At 44.8% G+C, this 22,759-nt stretch overlaps 1 protein-coding gene across 2 annotated transcripts in view; it reads right to left on the reverse strand.

Annotated features, from left to right (window-relative positions):
• LOC141257803 (protein Mis18-alpha-like) overlaps nucleotides 1-13,816 on the reverse strand; it is a 115,086-nt gene extending 101,270 nt beyond the window's left edge. Inside the window, exon 1 of one of the 2 annotated variants that reach the window (XM_073672802.1) lies at nucleotides 13,491-13,816. In XM_073672802.1, coding sequence (XP_073528903.1) covers nucleotides 13,491-13,632 — 142 coding nt within the window. In that variant the 5' untranslated portion in view covers nucleotides 13,633-13,816. The remainder of the gene's footprint in view (nucleotides 1-13,490) is intronic. The other variant, XM_073672803.1, reaches the window with a different exon arrangement.
• Nucleotides 13,817-22,759: the final 8,943 nt, after the last annotated feature.

The following is a 22,759-nucleotide window of genomic DNA, read 5'->3' on the forward strand; positions in this document are numbered from 1 at the left end:
CCAAAGTGACACCATTCTAAAAACTGCACCCCTCAAGGTGCTCAAAACCGCATTCAAGAACTTTATTAACCCTTTAGGTGCTTCACAGGAATTTTTGGAATGTTGAAGAAAAAAAATGAACATTTAACTTTTTTCACAAAAATATTACTTTAGACCCCTTTTTTTTTTTTTTTTGCAGGGGTAACAGGAAAAAAAATGGACCCCAAAATTTGCTGTGCAATTTCCCCTTGGCACGCAGATACCCCATATGTGGGGAAAAAACACCGTTTGGGCACATGGCAGGGTTCGGAAGGGAAGGAGCGCCATTTGACTTTTTGAATGTAAAATTTGCTTGAATTAGAAGACGCCATGTTGCATTTTGGGAGCCCCTGATGTGCCTAAACAGTGGAAACCCACCACAAGTCATACCATTTTGGAAACTAGACCCCTCAGGGAACTTATCTAGATGTGTGGTGAGCACCTTGAACCCCCAAGTGCTTCACAGAAGTTTATAACATTGAGCCTTAAAAATAAAATTTTCACATTTTTCCCACAAAAATTATTTTTCAGACCCCAATTTTGCATTTTCATAAGGGTAACAGGAGAAATTGCACCATGCAGTTTGTTGTGCAATTTCTCCTGAGTAAGCAGATACCCCATATGTGGGGGAAAACCACTGCTTGGGTATACGGAAGGGAAGGAGCACCATTTGACTTTTCGATTGTAAAATTTGATTGAATAATTAGCAGACGCCATGTTGCATTTGGAGAGCCCCTGATGTGCCTAAACAGTGGAAACCCCCCACAAGTGACACCATTTTGGAAACTAGACCCCTCAAGGATTTTATCAAGGGGTATAGTGAACATTTTGAACCCAGAGGTACGACACAGAATTTGATTACATTAGGTCATCATATTGAATAAGTTGTCATTAGTCTTGAGCAAGTGCTCGCTACTTGAGTTTGCATCGGGTACTCAGGTATGCACCATGTATCAAGGGTAGTCGAGTGACATGCTTGAGTCCCCGCCCGCATGTTTCACAGTTATTAGACACCAAAAAAAAAAAAAAAACACAACATGCGGGGATCGCTCGTGCATGGCAGGCAATCCCCGCAAGGTTTTTTTGGTCGTGAAGCATATGGGGCGGAGACTCGAGCATGTCACTCGAGCACTCACGATACTCAGTGCATACCCGAGCACCCGATGCAAACTCAAGTAGCGACCACTTGCGCTCAACACTAGTTGCCTTGTCATTTTTTTTTTTTTTTTTTTTAACTTTTGAAAAAAAAATCCCAACCCTAACCCTAGCCCAACCCTAACCCGAGAGTTTATTTTTTTACGCCGTTCCTCGTGCGGTATAAGTGATTAGACGACTTTATTCTTCGGGTCGGTGCGACTACAGAGATACCAGAATCATATCGGGTTTTTATGATTGACAGCTGTCACACACTAAAAGACACATTTTTTTGTAAAATCTAGTTTTTGCATAGCCATATTTTGAGAACTATAATTTTTCCATATTTAGGCAGACCGTCATGTGACTGCTTGTTTTTTTGCGGGATGAGTTGACGTTTTTATTGGTGCCATTTTCAGGCACGTGACATTTTTTTGATCGCTTTCTATTCCATTTTTTGGGAGATAGAATAAACAAAAAACAATTCAGGAATTTTTTTTTTTTTTAATTCTGCTCCGCGTGTGGTAAAATTGATAAGGTAGCTTTATTCTTCGGGTCAGTAAGTTTACAGCGGTACCACATTTATATAGTTTTTCTATGTTTTGGCGCTTTTACATAAAAGCAATTTTATAGAAAAAAAACGGAATTAGTCTTACCGGTAATGATGTTTCCAGGACTCCACATAACAGCACCATTGGAGGAGTAATCTCATATCCTGTGTAGGGACAGGAAGCACAAGAGGTTAAAAGCCCTCCCACCCCCAACCTCCTCAGTGATTTTCCAAGAACCACATTGGCTGGGTACAACAAAATTTTATTTTTAGATTTGCTTAGACATGTGTTAGGGTCACATACAGTAGCAATATAGGGAGGGAAATAAGGGTGCTGTCATGTGGACTCCTGGAAACATCATTACAAGTAAGACTAATTCCGGTTTTCCAGTACGTCCCCATGACAGCAGCATAGGAGTATACCCAAGAACTCATAGCTTAGGGTGGGGTAACTGCCTAAAGTACCTTCCTACCAAAACGCAGATCTCTGCTGTGAGAGAACATCTAGTTTGTAGTGTTTGCAGAAGTAGTATGTCCTGACCATGTGGCTGCGGTACATATCTGTTCAAATGGTAGCCCCTGCTCTAGTTGCCCATGAGGTGGAAATTGCTCTGGTGGAATGGGATTTGATAATTTCAGGGGGAGGCTGTCCTTCTGAAAGTTATGCTAGATTAATCATGGATGTGACCTATCTAGCTAAGGATGGTTTTGAAGCCTTCCTGCCTCTATTTTTCCCCCAAACTATATAAAAAGATTAGAGTCTAATCTCCAGTTAAGAGTCGCTTCCAAATAGGTCAACGCTGCTCTGCGGACATCGACATGGTGGAACTCTTCCTCCCTCTGATTCCTAGGGTTTTCGCTGAATGATGGAAGAACCACTTCTTGGTTTAAGGTCATTGAGGACACCACCTTCGGGGAGAAACTTGGATCCCGCTTCAGAATGATGCAATCATCCCGAATCTGCATACAAGGCTCGACAATAGATAGAGCCTGGATTTCACCCAAAAGCCTGGATTTCACCCAACCGTTTAGCCGTGGTGATTGCCACCAAGAAGACAGTTTTCAGAGTCAAGTTCTTTATTCCCAACTTATTAACTGGGCCGAAGGCAGGTTTACAAAGGACTCTCAGGACAAGATTCAAATCCCACGGAGGGGGAAGAAATTCTCTGGGTAGGCCTAAGTCTCTGGATTGCCTTGACAAACCTGATTATCCAGGGATGCGAGGACAATGATGTTTCGAAGAAAGCACCTAGTGCCGCAATCTGCACCTTCAAGGTACTTGGTCTAAGACCACCGTCAAATCGTGCCTGCAAGAAGTCAAGGATCGCAGAGATGTCTGGCTGAGAGGAGTCTACCGTCCTGTGGAACTGACAAAAGGTCTTTCAGACTTTTTTATACATTACAGACCAAAAGTTTGGACACCTTCAAATTTAAAGATTTTTCTGTATTTTCACGACTATGAAAATTGTACATTCACACTGAAGGCATCAAAACTATGAATTAACACATGTGGAATTATATACTTAACAAAAAAGTGTGAAACAACTGAAAATATGTCTTATATTCTAGGTTCTTCAAAGTAGCCACCTTTTGCTTTGATTACTGCTTTGCACACTCTTGGCATGCTCTTGATGAGCTTCAAGAGGTAGTCACTGGAAATGGTTTTCACTTCACAGGCGTGCCCTGTCAGGATTAATAAGTGGGATTTCTTGCCTTATAAATGGGGTTGGGACCGTCAGTTGTGTTGTGCAGAAGTCTGGTGGATACACAGCTGATAGTCCTACTGAATAGACTGTTAGAATTTGTATTATGGCAAGAAAAAAGCAGCTAAGTAAAGAAAAACGAGTGGCCATCATTACTTTAAGAAATGAAGATCAGTCAGTGCGAAAAATTGGGAAAACTTTGAACGTGTCCCCAAGTGCAGTTGCAAAAACCGTCAAGCGCTACAAAGAAACTGGCTCACATGAGGACCGCCCCAGGAAAGGAAGACCAAGAGTCACCTCTGCTTCTGAGGATAAGTTTAACAGAGTCACCAGCCTCAGAAATCGCAGGTTAACAGCAGATCAGATTAGAGACCAGGTCAATGCCACACAGAGTTCTAGCAGCAGACACATCACTACAACAACTGTTTTGAGGAGACTTTGTGCAGCAGGCCTTCATTGTAAAATAGCTGCTAGGAAACTACTGCTAAGGACAGGCAACAAGCAGAAGAGACTTGTTTGGGATAAAGAACACAAGGAATGGACATTAGACCAGTGGAAATCTGTGCTTTGGTCTGATGAGTCCAAATTTGAGATCTTTGGTTCCAACCACCGTCTTTGTGCGACGCAGAAAAGGTGAACGGATGGATTCTACATACCTGGTTCCCACCGTGAAGCATGGAGGAGGAGGTGTGATGGTATGTGGGTGCTTTGCTGGTGACACTGTTGGGGATTTATTCAAAATTGAAGGCATACTGAACCAGCATGGCTACCCCAACATCTTGCAGCGGCATGCTATTCCATCCGGTTTGCGTTTAGTTGGACCATCATTTATTTTTCAATAGGACAATGACCCCAAACACACCTCCAGGCTGTGTAAGGGCTATTTGACCAAGGAGAGTGATGGGGTGCTACGCCAGATGATCTGGCCTCCACAGTCACCAGACCTGAACCCAATCGAGATGGTTTGGGGTGAGCTGGACCGCAGAGTGAAGGCAAAAGGGCCAACAAGTGCTAAGCATCTCTGGGAACTCCTTCAAGATTGTTGGAAGACCATTTCCGATGACTACCTCTTGAAGCTCATCAAGAGAATGCCAAGAGTGTGCAAAGCAGTCATCAAAGCAAAAGGTGGCTACTTTGAAGAACCTAGAATATAAGACATATTTTCAGTTGTTTCACACTTTTTTGTTAAGTATATAATTCCACATGTGTTAATTCATAGTTTTGATGCCTTCAGTGTGAATGTACAATTTTCATAGTCATGAAAATACAAAAAAAATCTTTAAATGAGAAGGGGTGTCCAAACTTTTGGTCTGTACTGTATATGGCCTGAGTTACAGGTTTTCTACTAGCCTGCATAGTCTGGATCACTCTGGCGGATAAGCCCTTATTCTTCAGGATCTCCCCTTCAGAAGCCAGGCTGAGAGCTGGAGTTGTTGAAGATTCCGATGCAACAGTGGACCTTGCGTCAGAAGATCCTCCTGAAATGGCAAAACGATTGGGTCTTCCAACGCTAGATGACATAGAAGGGAGAACAAACTCCTCTTTGGCCAGAACGGGACAATGGCTATGACTGTCGCCCGATCTTCCTGAATTTTCCACAGCATTCTCAGAATTAGAGGGGCAGGTGGGAAGGCATATGTTAGGCCTTCTCCCCAATATTGTGAGAGCATCCACTGCCAGAGTTTGATCTCCTGGGTCGAGAGAGAAGAAAGATGTTGTGTCTTTGCATTCGTTATGGATGCAAAAAGGTCTAGGTGCGGCTGACCCCATCTGCGAGTTAGTTGCTGGAACACCTCTTCATTCAGTTCCCATTCTGAAGTCTTCATCTGAAGCCTGCTGAGATAATCTGCCTCCCGATTGTCGGATCCCTGAAGGTGAACTGCTGAAATGGAGCTCACTATTTTCTCTATCCCTAAGAATATCCTTTTGGTCAGGGACTGGAGAAGTAGGTGCCTTGGTCCGCCCTGATGTCTGATGGAGACTGCCGTGATGTTGTCCGACAGGATTTTTACAGGTCAGTCTCTTAAGACCGCCCAGCTTCTCTGTAGGGCTTCCCAGATCGCCTGTAGTTCCCGAAAATTTGATGATCAGGTCTGAATCTCTGTGGACAATGTTCCTTGGAGATAAGAATCTCCCACTCGAGCTCCCCATCCTGAGAGACGTGCGTCCGTGGTCACTAAAAGACAAGGTTCCAGAATCCACTGCACTCCCGTCTATAGATTCTTCTGGTCGAGCCAACAGTGCAGAGAATCCTGGGCATCTCTGGACAAAGACATGCTCCTGTCTAGGTAATTCTGATGTCCGTCTGTCAATTCCAGGATGCATTTCTGTAGAGGCCTGGAATGGAACTGGCTCCATCTGACGCAGGTGATGCATGACGTCATAATTCCCAAAATACTCATTGCCTTTCGGATTGAAGGCTTCTTCTCTCTTGAAAAAGAACAAATCCTTTGTGGAATTGAGAGCATTTTGTCTTCCGGGAGATAAGACATTCGTTTTCTGGTGTCGAGCTGGACTCCCAGGAAGATGTGTGAAGTACTGGGGATAAGATTGGATTTTTCTTTGTTCATAATCAAACCCAGGTTGGTAAATGTCTGTAGGACAACTTCCAGATGTTGCGTCATACCTAGAGGAGATCCTGCCACCACCAGGAAGTCGTCCAAGTACGGAATGATGGTAATATCCCTGAGTCGGATATAGGCCACCACCTCTGCCATGATCTTCGTAAAGATTCTGGGAGCGGATGACAGGCCAAAGTGAAGACATCGGAACTGGTAGCGTAGAATCTGACTGCCTGATGGTAGTGCAAATCTCAGATATTGCTGACTTGAGGAATGTATTGGCAGGTGGTAGTATGCATCTCTGAGGTCCAGGGTGCACATTACCGCATCTGATCTTACGGATTCCATGCGAAATTTTCTGTAACGGACCCATCGGTTTAGGGGTTTCAAGTTGATTATTGTACGGAACTCTCCTGACGGTTTCTTTATTGAAAACAGAGAGGAGTAATGGCCCTGATGTTGTTCGTGTTCCGGAACTGGTACAATAACCCTCTGATGTAGCAGCTTCTCTATGTCTGCCCGTAGACAGGAAAGAGAGGTAGGGGAACCCTTTGTCAGGCAGAATTTTTGAGGGGGATATTGAGAAAATTCTATCCTGTAACACTGTGCTATAGTTGTTAGTATCCAGAGATTGAGTGACCCGATGCCAACTGTTTTTGAAAAACTTTAATCGTCCCCCCCCCTCTGACATAGTCATTGTCGTTTTGGACGGAAGCTAGTTCTGGGCTGGTATGTCCTATCTTTGTTCCCCTTATTAAAACTCCAACTTGTGGACCCCCCTTTTTTCTGAGTGTTATATTTATGGGAGGGGAAGGGTTTGCGAAAGGGCTGCTCCTTTTTCTCCTCAGGGAAGCCCTTCTTTCTATCGGAAGCTTTTTCTAGAATGTCATCTAGTACAGGTCCGAATACTCTGAGCCCTGAAAATGGAATAGAGCACAGCTTGTTCTTAGAAGCTGCATCTCCAGACCATGTTTTTAACCAAACAGCTCTACGGGCTGAGTTGGAAAGCACATTATTTCTGGCCGCAAATCTGACAGCTTCCACCGAAGCGTCGGCCAAAAAATTTGTTGCCATCTTTAACAGGGGTAATGATTGAAGGAGAGTTTCCCTCGGGGTGCCATCCCGTAGGTGACTCTCTAACTCTTCTAACCAGATTCTCAAGGATCTGGCAATAGATGTAGCAGCGATAATAGATTTAATGATTGCCACCGAAGATTCCCAGGCTTTTTTCAAAAGTCCGTCTGCCTTCCTATCCATAGGATCTTTAAGTCCTGATGCGTCCTCAAAGGGGATAGAGGTTTTCTTGACCACTTTAGCCACTGGGACATCAATTTTAGGAACAGTGTCCCACACGTTGGTGTCCTCTGGGTCAAAAGATAGTCGGGCGCGAAAGTCTCGTGGTATAGAGTCTCTTCTCTGCATCTTCCCATTCCTCCAGTATCATGTCCTTCACATGAGCATTAACAGGAAAAATCATGGATCTCTGGGTTTTAAGACCACCAAACATCTCATCCTGAATGTTACTGCTCTTCTTCGTTTCCTCTACTTGCATCGTGTTTCGGACGGCTCGTAGAAGAATATCCATACCATCTGATTGAAACATATATCTTTTCCGTTCTCCGCCCTGAGGTAGACTAATGGTCTCACTGTCAGAGTCGCCAGATGGGTCGATTTCACCCTCAGAAGATGGTGCTATATCTTCTCTGGGTCTTTTGGGTCCTGGGACATCCTGGACTCCTGAACCTAGGGGCTGTAGAGACGTGACAAAAGCCTGAACTTCTTTAATTATACTGCGCATCTCATTTACTAAAGCCCCATGCTCCTCCTTTAGCATGGAGGCTCTACATTCAGCACATAGACACTTTGTATATGAGTCGGGAAGTCTGATGTTACAATCCAGGCACCTCTTGGATTTTACTGTGGCCTTTTTTCCCGTATCCTTTTTTTTCAGAAGGAGGTGGTAACTGCCCAGAGACATCCTATAAAAAATATGGAGGGCCTGGTAAGCGCAAGCCCCATTAGCCATATAAAAAGGGGTAATGGTACACTTACATGACTCTGGGGCGATCCAGGGTGGGTATCAGGGTGTGACACATCAGCCATTGTACTGCCAGGGGTGCCAAAGCTGTAAGCCTGCCTATGCTGCTCCCCAGCACTCCTTCTTATACCTTACCTGGTCGTCCTGTCATTTTCTCCTGCTTCCTGGCGTCTGGCCTAACCGCGGTTTGAATTTCCCGCGTGACCACCACCGGAAGTCATCATCTCCGGACTTCCGGTTTAGACGCCGGGCGGTCCTGGAGCTGGGAGAAGCCGGACCCGCCCAGAGCAGGACGCCGAGAGCCCCGGCGATGGGGAAGCGGCACCCGGAGGCTCCAGCACACTGGAGGGCTGAGGGACTCCCGGCAGGGAGTGTCGGCCCAGGACCCGCTTGACGGCAGGAAGGAGACAGCCGTGGCCCCCCCGATCCCTCCGGGGTCCCCTGAGGTATATCTATCTTCGCACCAGTGCTCCTGCACAAGCGCTCCTCCTGCACTCCCTGTCCTGTGTAGGGACAGGAAAAACACCGAGGAGGTTGGGGGTGGGAGGGCTTTTAACCTCTTTTGTTTACTGTCCCTACACAGGATATGGGATTACTCCTATGGTGCTGTCATGGGGACGTAATGGAAAATTATTTTTTTCCATTGCTTTATTCTCAGAGCTATAAAACTTTTTTATTTTTCAGCTGATGGAGTTGTATGGCGGCTTGTTTTTTGCAGGACGAGTTGATGTTTTCAGCGGTACCATTTTTATTTATATTCGCCTTTTTGATTGCGTGTTATTCCATTTTTTGTTTGGCGGTGTGATAAAGCATCATTTTTTGCTTCGTAGTTTTTTTTTTTTTTTTTTTACAGCGTTCACTGAAGGGGTTAACTAGTGGGACAATTTTATAGGTCAGGTCGTTCCGGACACGGCGATACCAAATATGTGTACTTATATTGTTTTTTTTCTTCCCATAATAATGTTTATTGATGGGTACATTATATTTTTATTTTTGGTGGATTTTTTTTATTTTTTTAATATTTTTACAATTTTTTTTCCACTTTGACAGTTTTTTTATTTTTATACTTTGTCCCACTATGGGACTTTCACTTTTTTTACTCTGATCGCCTGCATAGCACAGGAATGGAGCACCATCCCTGTGCTATGCAGGCTGTCAGTGCTGCACAGGGAGAAGATAGTTTAGTCATGCACTGCGCATGACCAAAAAAATCTTCCTGCTGTCCGGTGACCCGGATGTTGTCATGACGACATCGGGTCGTCATGGCAACATCCGGGAAGCCGCGGCAGACAGCGCTGGAGGCCGGAAGAGGCGGTGAGTATCGCTATCACCTCCCCTTAGCCACCGCAATGCTGCGATTAACCCCCGCAATGCTGCGATCGAAGTTGATGTGCCGGGAACGGTGCGGGACCGCTCTCTGCACATAGCACCGGGTGTCAGCGGTGACAATCAGCATACACCCGGAGGCAATTGCGCCCACGCGATCGCCATGATTTACTAATAAGGGTCAGGCTCTTAAAGCCCAGGGCACAGCGGGTGGTTCGACGTGACAGTCCCCACGCTGCGATAATTGTGACACCTTTGTTTATTGCATGCTGTGTCACTATTCGTGGTATAGATCTTGTGTCCACTTTACTTGACTTTGCACTGAGCACTTTACTATTTACTTCCTCATACTTGTATACTTACCTTTTGCACTTACGATCTGTATCACGGTTGTGAATTGACACCAGCCTTTTTACGGTGTATTTACACCTTTACCTCTGCATTGTAATTATACCATAAATTAATGCAGTGTGTATATATTCTTTGTTTGCAGCCTTAATGATGGTGAATATGATTTTGACCTATTTTGAGACATATGAGGTGGTTAAATTTCTACTTTAGCCTTAGGAAATTGCAATAGTAAATACAAATGTGTCTGATATTTAGTCATCTCAATATTTGCCCACTAGATGGCTTTATCATACCATAGCAACATTCCCTCCTGATAGATTTTGTTACCTATGGATGTACCTGTACAAATTCCTACTTATTAATTACTAGATGGTGGCCCGATTCTAACGCATCGGGTATTCTAGAATATGTATGCGTCTGACCGGGCGCGACTAATCAGCGAAGCAGTGTTTAAATGGGTTGTGCACTACTTTAAATTAACCCCCCAATGTATCCGCCCGGGGCCCCTAATGAATTTTGGAGGACCGGGGAGCGAGGCCGCCGGTCGGGGTACTTCTACTGCGAGCAGCCGGGAGATGACCGGCTAGCACAGGGTGAGGGGGGTGAGCGTCTGAGGGGGAAAAGGTGAGCGGGGGAAAAAGTGAGCCGCTAACGGCCATCATCTTGTTCTGAAATCCGGCGTCGCTGATTGGCCGCGGCCTGACCAATCAGCGACGTGGGATTTCCTGGCCAGACAGACAGACGGACGGGATAAGACAATTATATATATTAGATTGTCATTGTGCCTGGGTTGGGCATCACTCTGCTCAGAATAGCGATCAGTGCTGGGTGAGACGCACTACAGCGCGCCACGACTGAGGCGCACTACAGCGTCAGTGGGTCAGTGGCACAACACACAGGGTGAGGAGAGAGGGCACGGGACGAACTAAACTGCATATTGGGATGATGGGCTGCAATGCTAGACTCGACCACTAGATGGTAGCACATTTTTCAAATGCAGACCAGGAAATGACTTCTGGCCTTGATACTGGATTAGAAGAAGCTGCAGTTTTTAACTCTTGACCTGTAATATAGAAAGAAATCAGAGGGAATTCAATGGAAATACTAAAATGAATCAGAACATCCACACGGCTGGATTAAAGTTTAATAATAGAACCAAGGAAAAAAGATTGTAACTATTTGGGATTATGTGTAGAATATCGGGGTTACACACGCCTGGTGATATATCTCATCAACATCTCCTAGGAATATGTATATAACTATTGTTCTGTATGGGGATTATGGATAAAATATCACAAATACACATGCCCAGGAACATATTTTATCTACATTCAAGCATCTGGAGGACGGCGCGGAGCTGAAAATGACAGGTAAGTAAAAAGTACACTGACTAAACAGATCAAAAACAAGGAAGATTGATATTTTTAGCTTGGAATCCAGAATTTTACAAGTAATTTGTATTTTATGGGAGCTTTAGACTTTCACTATTTTCCAAAACTGCCCATAAAATACAGTAAAGAGTGTATAAAGGCTCTGAATTGGCATAATGTGTGTTCTGTACATCAGGAACGAATGTGCTGAACATAGGACTTTTTGATGGTGGCACAGCTAAACTGTGCAATCAGGGAGGCAGTGAGGGCAGAGGGAGAGGGGTGGGTAGGTCTGCCCACCGCCAATCCCTATTGCAGTGGAGAGGGAGGATGATGTCTGTGACCTATGTCAGGCAAACATCATCCTCCCTTGATGTCCACCCCTCCACATGAGTGTTCCGGCAGAGGTCAGAATTCTCTTGAAGTAGAAGGAAATATGCCACGCACTGGACCCGGGTTTCCGATGCACAGCAGAGGATGATCGTGGCAGCACAGAAACGGACACACAAAAAAAAAATCTGCCCTGTATAGCGGGGAACAATATGAAAGTTTCCATTCCCATTCAAGTGAACCTGGATGGAAAACAGGCACATAAAATTCAATTATGCCTTGCCTACGGACTAAGAAGCAATACCGAGTCCTATATCAGACATGTGAACATAGTAAGCAGGATAATTTATTGTTTCATGAGAGCTATTTTGTTGTATCTGTTATGATCGCCTTCGTATTAACCTAGAGACCAGCATACACTAAAATACATGTTTCATTTCCAATTTTTTGGGTTAAGATAAAACCTATTTTATTAAAAGTTGTTTAAAAAAAAAATTCTATATATCTCCATTAAAAGTTATTGATGTCAACAAACTAAAGTAACCAATAAAACCCTCCAAAAGATCCAACATCCTATAAAGAACAATGTGTTGAGAATAATATAGGTATATAAGCAAGAAGTATGGTGCAAGACTGCTCATCACTGTGACATGGCCGGCCTATCTAATAAGGAGCTATGATGCCAGGGCTCACATCTCCCCGGGGTGGGAGAAGGCAATGGACATGCAATCCTGTCAGATGCAAGTAGGTTACAGGATCTGTATATCCAAGGCATTCTGACCATAACCCCATGTAGAATAATAAATATACCCATATTCTTACCGGAAGTTAATGAAATGTTTCAACATGTGAATTCATCATATTTTACCAATAATCAACATATAAAACAATAATTGTACACATATTCTTACCGGGAATTGATCGAATATGACACTGGGCATGTGTATTCATGATATATCACCTATAGTACCCACAAAGAACAATTATACCCATATTCCTAGCAGAAGTAAATCATATATGTTACTGGGCATGTGTATTCATTGTATTTCAACCATAATTCCCAGTAAAAATATTTATACCCTGTGACGACTTCAGTCTCGGGATCGCCGCCTAGCGTCTCCAGGCGGATGGAACTCTTCAATTAAAGGCACTTCACATGGGTTTTAAAAGGTAACTCTGGCTCCTGCCAGGTTTATTTCAACAGAAAAAGATACGGCTCAGTTACAGCACTGTTTAAACACTTTTGGGCCCCATGCCCCAATAATTTTCCTTGCCCACAGGCCTCTCTCGCCTGCATGGGACCCTTCAGACTTCGGGGTCCGGCTCCCTCCTGGAGCAATGCAGGACACTGCTGTGAGGGCATAGGGCCAACAAATAACCCAACAGTGTCCAAATTGCCCCACCCAATAGATTAACCCCTATGCTGCTGGGATGGGTGTCCATATGGCCTCCTAGCAGCCAAAAACCATCATTACTGTGGTCAACCTGCCACAACTCATTCTTTTTGAAAATTGTTCACATATGTATTCCTGATATGTCACCCAAAATCCACATATAGAATACGAATTATACCAATATTCCTATCAGAAGTACAAGAAATATGTTACTGGATATGTGTATTTGTGATATTTCCCCCATAATCCCCATACAGAACTATAATTATACCTATATTCCTAGGAGATGTTGATGAGATATATCACCAGGCGTGTGTAACCCCGATATTCTACACATAATCCCAAATAGTTACAATCTTTTTTCCTTGGTTCTATTATTAAACTTTAATCCAGCCGTGTGGATGTTCTGATTCATTTTAGTATTTCCATTGAATTCCCTCTGATTTCTTTCTATATTACAGGTCAAGAGTTAAAAACTGCAGCTTCTTCTAATCCAGTATCAAGGCCAGAAGTCATTTCCTGGTCTGCATTTGAAAAATGTGCTGCCATCTAGTGGTCGAGTCTAGCATTGCAGCCCATCATCCCAATATGCAGTTTAGTAGGTCCCAGCGGCACTATAGGGCTATAACCCCGCCACTGCTCAGCGCACTTATCCTTATGGTTAGAGACGAGCCCGCTGCTCAGTCTGGGCACTGCCTGTCACACACTCCATCACCTCTCAACAAAATGATGTTTTCTTCGTTCAAATCCTCCTGCAGGTCTCCAGAGTCACCAAAAGGCAATCCACAGGCAGTGCACATGAACACGACATGGTCCTCCGCCTCCGCGCTGCCGGCTTCGCTTAATGAATCTGCCATGTTATTAGTGGAAGTGCAGGGCTCACATTCAAAGCCCGCGGACTAGTGCAGTTGGTGTTATGAGGGATGACGTCACAGGAAGGGGCGGGTCCCGCACGCCACGCGGCTCTGATACCAGAAAGCAGCGCTCTGCTCACTGCACGGTAGCGTCTAGAGCCAAGTTGTTTTACGGAGAGCATGACGTCATCGGAAGGGGCGGGGCCTCCCCAGTCCCGGTCAGATCTGATACGAGCGCACGTCGTTGTGCTGCTGATGCCGGTGATGAGGCTGAGTTCACACGATCCTGCTTGGACTGAGGTGCGGAGCTGTGAACAGATGGAAATCATGGCTTTTATTTATTTTTTGTACATATGCAACTAAGTGTAAGAGTCTAAGATTGTATTTTGGGGGCATAAAAAGTGGATCATGTGACTACGTGAGGTTTTATGTCGTTCTGAAGCTGCATGAAGGGGGCCGTTTGTGGGTTTACAGACGGCAGGGCTCATGTTGGGAGGCTTACACAGGGAAAAGGATCATGTTACAGGGCTTGTGCAGGGAAGGGGGTCTTGTTGCATGTTGGGGGGCTTATACAGGGAAGTGGCCACTGCAAATTATATGTAAAAGGGATTATGTTACTTGAATGGGGCTGTGCAGAGAAGGGATTATGAGGAGGAGGGGCTGTGCAAAGAAGGGGGGAGGATTATTTAGGGGCTGTGCAGAGAAGGAGGATGAGGAGGAGGGGCTGTGCAGAGAAGGAGGAGGAGGGGCTGTGCAGAGAAGGGGGATGAGGAGGAGGGGCTGTGCGGAGAAGGAGGATGATGAGGAGGGGCTGTGCGGAGAAGGAGGATGATGAGGAGGGGCTGTGCGGAGAAGGGGGGATGATGAGGAGGGGCTGTGCGGAGAAGGGGGGATGATGAGGAGGGGCTGTGCAGAGAAGGGATTATGAGGAGGAGGGGCTGTGCAAAGAAGGGGGGAGGATTATTTAGGGGCTGTGCAGAGAAGGAGGATGAGGAGGAGGGGCTGTGCGGAGAAGGAGGATGATGAGGAGGGGCTCTGCGGAGAAGGGGGGATGATGAGGGGTTGTGCGGAGAAGGGGGGACGATGAGGGGCTGTGCGGAGAAGGGGGGACGATGAGGAGGGGCTGTGCGGAGAAGGGGGGACGATGAGGAGGGGCTGTGCGGAGAAGGGGGGATGATGAGGAGGGGCTGTGCGGAGAAGGGGGGACGATGAGGAGGGTCTGTGCGGAGAAGGGGGGACGATGAGGAGGGGCTGTGCGGAGAAGGGGGGATGATGAGGAGGGGCTGTGCGGAGAAGGGGGGATGATGAGGAGGGGCTGTGCGGAGAAGGGGGGGTGATGAGGAGGGGCTGTGTGGAGAAGGGGGAGTGATGAGGAGGGGCTGTGTGGAGAAAGGGGGACGATGAGGAGGGTCTGTGCGGAGAAGGGGGGACGATGAGGAGGGTCTGTGCGGAGAAGGGGGGACGATGAGGAGGGGCTGTGCGGAGAAGGGGGGACGATGAGGAGGGGCTGTGCGGAGAAGGGGGGACGATGAGGAGGGGCTGTGCGGAGAAGGGGGGACGATGAGGAGGGGCTGTGCGGAGAAGGGGGGACGATGAGGAGGGGCTGTTCGGAGAAGGGGGGACGATGAGGAGGGGCTGTTCGGAGAAGGGGGAACGATGATTGTGATGAGGGGCTCTTTGGAGAAGCGAGTGATGCAACTCACATAGCGATGCATAGTGAAGGGGTAATGTCACTCGCATGGGGCTGCGTGTCTGGAGAAGGGGGCGATGTTACTTGCGTGAGGATGCATGCTGGGAGGCTGTGCAGGAAAGGGAGTGATGTCACTCGGGGCTGTGCGGGGATGGTGTGATGTTACTTTCATGGGGCTGCATGCTGGGGATCTGTGTAGTGAATGGCGGCAATGATACTCGTGGGGCTATATGCAGGGCCGCTGCTCGGGGTAGTGGGTGACGTTATGTGCGTGTGGCTGCATGAGGTGGGGTGGGCTATGTAGGGAAGGGGTTGATGTCACATGCATGTGGGAGTGGGCGGTCTGCACAGGGAAGAGGGTGATGTCAGTCACATGAGTTTGTCACTCACGTGCATTTTGTTTTCATTGGTACTTCATCGTGGCTTATTTTTATGTATTGATTTGTTATATTGTTCATAGTTACAGACATGTATACAGGTGCAACTCACTAAATTAGAATATCATCAAAAGGTTAATTTATTTCAGTTCTTCAATTCAAAAAGTGAAACTCATATTATATAGAGTCATTACAAACAGAGTGATCTATTTCAAGTGTTTATTTCTGTTAATGTTGATGATTATGGCTTACAGCCAATGAAAACACAAAAGACAGTAAATTAAAATAATTAACAAAAAAACACCGCAAAGGCTTCCTAAGCGTTTAAAAAAGTCCCTTAGTCTGTTTCAGTAGGCTCCACAATCATGGGGAAGACTGCTGACTTGACAGATGTCCAGAAGGCAGTCATTGACACACTCCACAACGTCCCAGAGTTCCAATTTTCATTTGGAAATCAAGGTCCCAGAGTCTGGAGGAAGAGTGGAGAGGCCACAATCCAAGCTGCTTGAGGTCTAGTGTGACGTTTCCACAATCAGTGATGGTTTGGGGAGCCATGTCATCTGCTGGTGTAGGTCCACTGTGTTTTATCAAGACCAAAGTCAGTGCAGCCGTCTACCAGGAAATTTTAGAGCACTTCATGCTTCCCTCTGCCGACAAGCTTTTTGGAGATGGAAATTTCATTCTCCAGCAGGACTTGGCCCCTGTCCACACTGCCAAAAGTACCAATACCTGGTTTAAAAACAACAGTATCACTGTGCTTGATTGGCTAGCAAACTCGCCTGACCTTAACCCCATAGAGAATCTATGGGGTATTGTCAAGAGGAAGATGAGACACCAGACCCAACATTGCAGACGAGCTGAAGGCTGCTATCAAAGCAACCTGGGCTTCCATAACACCTCAGCAGTGCCACAGGCTGATCGCCTCCATGCCACGCTGCATTGATGCAAAAGGAGCCCCGACCAAGTATTTACTAAACATACTTTTCAGTAGGCCAACATTTCGGATTTTAAAAACATTTTTCAAGCTGTTGCTATAAAGTATTCTAATTTACTGAGATAATGACTTTTGTGTTTTCATTGGCTGTAAGCCATAATCATCAACATTAACAGAAATAAACACTTGAAATAGATCACTCTGTTTGTAATGACTCCATATAATATATGAATTTCTCTTTTTGTATTGAAGAACTGAAATAAATTAACTTTTTGATGATATTCTAATTAGTGAGATGCACCTGTATATAAATATATATTTATATCTTTCTCCTTTTTGTTATAATTATATGTGTAAATTATCGCAATGTCCAAATAAATGAGATAAGGGCACTTCAGATAAATGTCAAGACTTATTTATATGTATTTTAATAAAAGTGTTTGAGAACTATGGGTTGAATTTTCATTTCTATATTTCTAAAGCTTGGGATGTGTTCACACATTGCAATTTGTTCGGGAAACCATCTGTAGCTAAGTCATCACCAGTAGTCCCGAGCTAAATCGTTCAGATCTCGCTGACAATAATTCTTTCCTGAGCAGCATTTAAATAAAAAAAAAAAGGTAAATAAAAAGACGACTATCGCTTATGTAACCAATTTATTAGGTCCTAGCAGTGTATCTCTGTATCCCGGCCTTCTGTGGCTACTTACCATTCTCTGTGGCCCATACAGCTGATCTGTTGTACAAGTCATATGGGACAGAACACTTTTTTTTACAGATTTTTTTTTAAAGGGCCATCAGTTGCTGAGGGTCTGACTGCTGATGGTCACTGCTCCATAGGACTGGTTCTGGCAGAGGAGTAAAAACACTCCTTTTACCAATTTTGAAGAGTATTTTTAGCTAAGAAAGAGGACACTTACCGGTAATTTTCAGTAACTCAAATCTGTAGTATATAGATGGGTGTTCATTAGACCTGGGCAAAGTGCAGCACGAAGGCCACATCCGCCTTCCTGGCTGTTCCACCATACGGTGTGGTCATCATACTGTCTGTGTGGGACCAGGGTCATTCCTTGTCAAGTGATCCAAATCTGAATATTTTTTTTTTACCCGATGTCTTGGATTTTTTTTTCTTTTTTTTTAAGTGCTACTTTAAGTGAATTACAAAAAAAAAGTTTTGCATTTTTATCTTTTAGGTATTTTTTTTTATAGATTTCTAAAGTTTTGAAAAAGTCAGAATTTTGGGCTTGTACAAGGGGCATTCATTAAAGATTTCCCCTGACCCACTTCCTGTGGACTGAGATCAATGAAACTTGGCAGTTATTAGTCCTTCTCTACATAGGTGCCACCTAGTGACACAAACATTTCTCTCTTTAAGCAACTGTCAACACCTCATTTGTAGAAGTCGACAGGTTGCTCAAAAAGCCACATTGTGACTTAGGAAATCAGTGTATCATCATCTGGAAAATGCTTGCCCTTCAAAAATAACTTCATTGGAAAGAGGTGGAAGTCCGATGGTACGAGTTTGGGTAAATAAGGGGGATGCGGTATAGTTTCAAAGCCACAGGAGCATGCTTCCATTAGGGCAATATGTAAGTTGTGAACTGGTGTGTTGTCTTGCAGAAGGTGGACTTCTTTGGTGAGCATGCCAAGTCTCTCGGTTTTGATGGCCTCTTGCAATTTCCGCAGCAGTGAAGCATAGTGTGCCCCAGTGATCATGGTACGCTTTGCTAGGAAATCCATCAATACTACTCCATGCTGGTCCCAAAATACTGTGAGCATCAGGGCTGTGGAGTCAGTATAAAATGGACCGACTCCTAAAATATATAATAAATTGGGTACAGTAATTTAACGCAGTTTGTTGGGGAATATTTTTTCATAAGAATTTGGGAAAGTTTCCAAATGTCCCATAAATGTCTGTCCTATTCCTGATCTAAGGGTCTAGACGTTTAGCTGAGAAGAATCTGTGCTGCAGTTTATGTATATGATAAGTTGGGAAGCTCTACCTCTACAAATAAGGGGGGGGGGGAAACAAACACGCAGGGAAGGAATGCCTGCACTCATCTCAGAACTGATGGAGTGAACAGGAAAGTAGGATTAAGAACAAAAAAAAACAAAACAGGTTCTTGCTATTATAACTGACAATGCTTCAAACATAAGTGCAATTAAACTGATGAATGAGACTAAAGCCCCCGTCTCACAAAGCGAGTCAAGGTTTTGGTGACGCAACAGCGACCTCACCAGCGATGTCGCTATGTGTGACATGTTGCAGCGATCAGGCTTCTGCTGTGAGGTCGCTGATCGCTGCAGAATGTCCTGGACCATTTTTTGGTCTTTGCCCTCCCGCTGGTCAGCACACATCGCTGTGTGTGACCAGCGATCAGGCTGGTAACCATGGTAAACAGCGGGTTACTAGGGGCACATGCGCACTTAGTAACCCGCTGTTTATCATGGTTACCACTCTGCTACGGTGAGTGGTAACCTCACGCCCACCGTAGCAGGCTCATAACCATGATAAACAGCGGGTTACTAAGTGCGCGTGTGCCCCTAGTAACCCGCTGTTTACCATGGTTACCAGCCTGCTCCTGCTTCAGCAGGCTGGTAACCAAGAGCAGGACATCGTGGAAAGATTCTTTCCACGATGTCGCTGATCGTTGGTGAGCCTGCCTGTTTGACAGCTCACCAGCGATCACATAGCGACGCAGCAACGATCCCTGACAGTTCATATCGTTGTCGGGATCGCTGTAGCGTCGCTAAGTGTGACGGGGCCTTAATGAAGGTGAACAGCAGCTAGAAGAACATTTCAGATTCAGTATGTTGGAGATGGAAGGCCACAGTCCTGTTCCCAATTCTCATAACGGAGGAACAAACCGATATTACTACAGAAGAACAGCAACGTGATTCTTTACAATTAGATCAACTTGTCGAAGCTGCTTCACACCTCTCTCCTATTCATCACATGCGCTGTGTTGTGCACACGCTGCAGCTGGCAATAAGAGAGGGACATGCTGCAACTCTGATTAGCAAAGTGAGGAAATTGGCTATTGCTGCTAGAACCCATAAAATTGATTCCATCTTGAAGAGACGTGCTGGAAAAGGGGCAATTGTGGAATTACAACATTTTTTCACTTGCTCTCAAAGAAGTAGAAGAGTTCAGTCGTTCATCAAAACTGACTGTGCATGAGGCAATTCCTTTATACTCGGAAATTGTTAGAGATGTTGCCGTTGTGGTTACTGCTTTGCCACCAATCCAAGTTAGTGTAGCGAGATTGTTCTCTAGCCTTATACTAATTAGGTCAGATTTAAGGTCATCTATGAAGGAGGATCTGATGGAGGCGATACCATTTCTCAAAACAAATTCATAGACTGCACAAATGTTATTCAGTACATTTTTGTTGAAGGCTATGTGCACACATTGCGTTTTTGATGCGCTTTCACTGTGTTTTTTCGCCATGAAAATGCAGCGAAAATGCTATGTAATCCGCCTGCCAAGTATTGCAATGGTAATCCTGATTTGCTGTGCACATGATGCGGAAATTTACGCTCAGGATTACCATTGCGGAAAAAATCGCAGCATGTCCATTGTGCGCACGTTTCCACTGCGAATTCACGCCCATTCACTTGAATTGAACCGCAGCAAATCCGAAGGTATAATATCTATACCTGCGGATTTGCTGCGTTTCAATTGAAGCCAATGGGCGCGAATTCACGGTGGAAACGGGCTGCGAGTGGTACCCAGGTTGGCAGAGGAGGACTACTACTCCTCTCATCTGAACGCCGCTCCCGCTGATATCAGCGAGAGCGGCTCGGCTGGGAGGTAGCAGTAGTAAAAAAAAAAAAAAGCTATACTCACCTGTCTGGCGCTACCCGGTGTCCTCCTGGTCCTTGCGATGTCCCCGGCGGTGCGGCCAGCGGAACACTGCGGGAAGCGCACTCGCTCCCAGCAGTGTACTGCGTTGCTTGGACCTGCGGTCAAGTGAGCAATCAACTGATCGCTCACGTGACCTCACCATGAGAACATTCTGAATGTTCCCATGGTGGTGAGCTCACCAGGGCTGATCAGCTAACCCCCAGTGACCTCACTCCTGCAGCAGCAATGTACACTGACAGGATTGATTTTACACCCCTGTCAATGTACATTGCTGTCTTCTACAGCAGTGACAGCTGATGTCACTGCTGTAGAAGTGACCCAGATCGCCGAGGGACAATCGTGACTGCGGACAGATGAGGAATATGGTTGTTTGCTGTTTTTACTCTTTTCAGAAGATCGAAGGCTTTGGGGACTGACAGCGCAATAAATGTTTTTTTTTTTGTTTTTTTTTTTAAATTGTGTTTTTTATTTCATTAAAACACTTTATTCTGGCCGTGTATTTATTGAAAAGGCGGCGATAACTTTACTACGCAGTTAGTAATGGGGGCATCTTATAGATGTATCATTTCTGGGACTGCTGAGAGGTGATATTAATAGCTGCTGAGGGGGCTAGCATTCATGGCCCCTTCCCTAGCTATTAATATCAGCCCGCAGCTGTCTGTTTAGCCTTTTCTGGTTAGATGTTATAGGGGGATCCCAAGTAAATTTTTTTTTCTGGAGTCCCCTTGTAATCTAGCCAGTAAAGGCTAAATAAACAGCTCTGGGCTGATATTAATAGCCACGGAACATTGTTGGTTAATATCCCCTTCCCCGGCTACTAACATCAGCCCCCAATGGTCAGCTTGCCCTCTGCTGGTTATAAAAATGACGCAGGAGCCCACACATGTTGGGACGTTCCAACATCACAACGATCCAACATCACAACGATCCAAAACACAAGGCCAAGTTTTCCTGTCATTGGCTACAACAGAACAAAGTGAAGGTTCTGGAGTGGCCACCTCAGTCTCCTGACCTCAATATCATTGAACCACGCTGGGGAGATCTCAAGCGCGCAGTTCATGCTAGACAGCCCAGGAATTTACAGGAACTGGAGGCTTTTTGTCAAGAAGAATGGGCAGTTTTACCATCTGAGAAAATAAAGAACCTCATCCACAACTACCACAAAAGACTTCAAGCTGTCATTGATTTTAGAGGTGTTATTAAGAACTGAGGTATGTGAACTTTTCACCAGGGTCATTTGGATGTTTTTGGTTGTCATTAAGATTTAAAAAGAGAAAATATAGTAGTTTGACAATAAATGGCTTCACCCAACCAATAACCATGAGTGGAGAAAAAGTTTTTTTGTTATCATTCATATTCTCTAAAACAAGGCCAAGAAAGGAAAAATTCAGCTGGGGTATGTAAACTTTTGAGCACAACTGTATATCTGATTTTTGTTTACTTTTAATATGTCTGGTTTTCTTGGATACACAAAGGATGGGGATGGACCAGAATATGCAAAAGGTCACTTCTACTTCTTCATTAGAATAATCTTTGGAGAGCATATTAGCCACCAGTGCCTATCATATTCACAGTAACCAGTTATGTCATCCATTGCCAATCTTGTGCCATATTCAATCACTTCATTGACTTCACTGTTGTTGCTGAATTAAAAAATCCTTGTTTTTATTTCTGTTTCACTCAGTGGAATGAAAGTGTGGTATTGCTGAGTCCCTTTAATGGGTTCTCCTTTGCCTCTCTCACTTTTAAAATAAAACTTTACTTCTGTCAGTATTAACTCCATAATTTTCTCCTTCCGGTATTTATTCATTTGTTTATTGTAATTATTGCTATATTCCACACCGTTCTGGGATGTGCTTGGGGTGCTCACCTTCCTAGAATCTGCTCAGGTTGTCTCCATTACTGGGCAGATCTGGGAGATGTGACTGGATTGGTGGAGAGCAGTTTGAGCAGGAAGATCTGAGTGTGTAATAAAGCTCATCTCATGGTCCAGTCAGCTGTTCGTGTGAAGAAGCTGCTGAAGCATACCTCCCAATATCTAAAAAAAAAACATGTTTTTTATTTGGAAAACATAGGCCCTACACTTTTAGACCCCAAGGTGAACAGATCTGAATTCAAGATTTTCACATTGACACTGTTTATATAGGGTTTTTTTCATTGTTTTTTTATAAGTATGATCCCATGGAGAGTCCAACTTGAATTTTGGTACAAATGTAGCTAGGAGCATAGGAGGCACATGCGATTTTTTTGCAAATTTAATAT

Source organism: Phyllobates terribilis, unplaced genomic scaffold (genome assembly GCF_046119375.1).
Source record: "Phyllobates terribilis strain yellow unplaced genomic scaffold, ASM4611937v1 Scaffold_3__8_contigs__length_932513732, whole genome shotgun sequence".
NCBI classification, from domain to species: Eukaryota; Metazoa; Chordata; class Amphibia; order Anura; family Dendrobatidae; genus Phyllobates; species Phyllobates terribilis.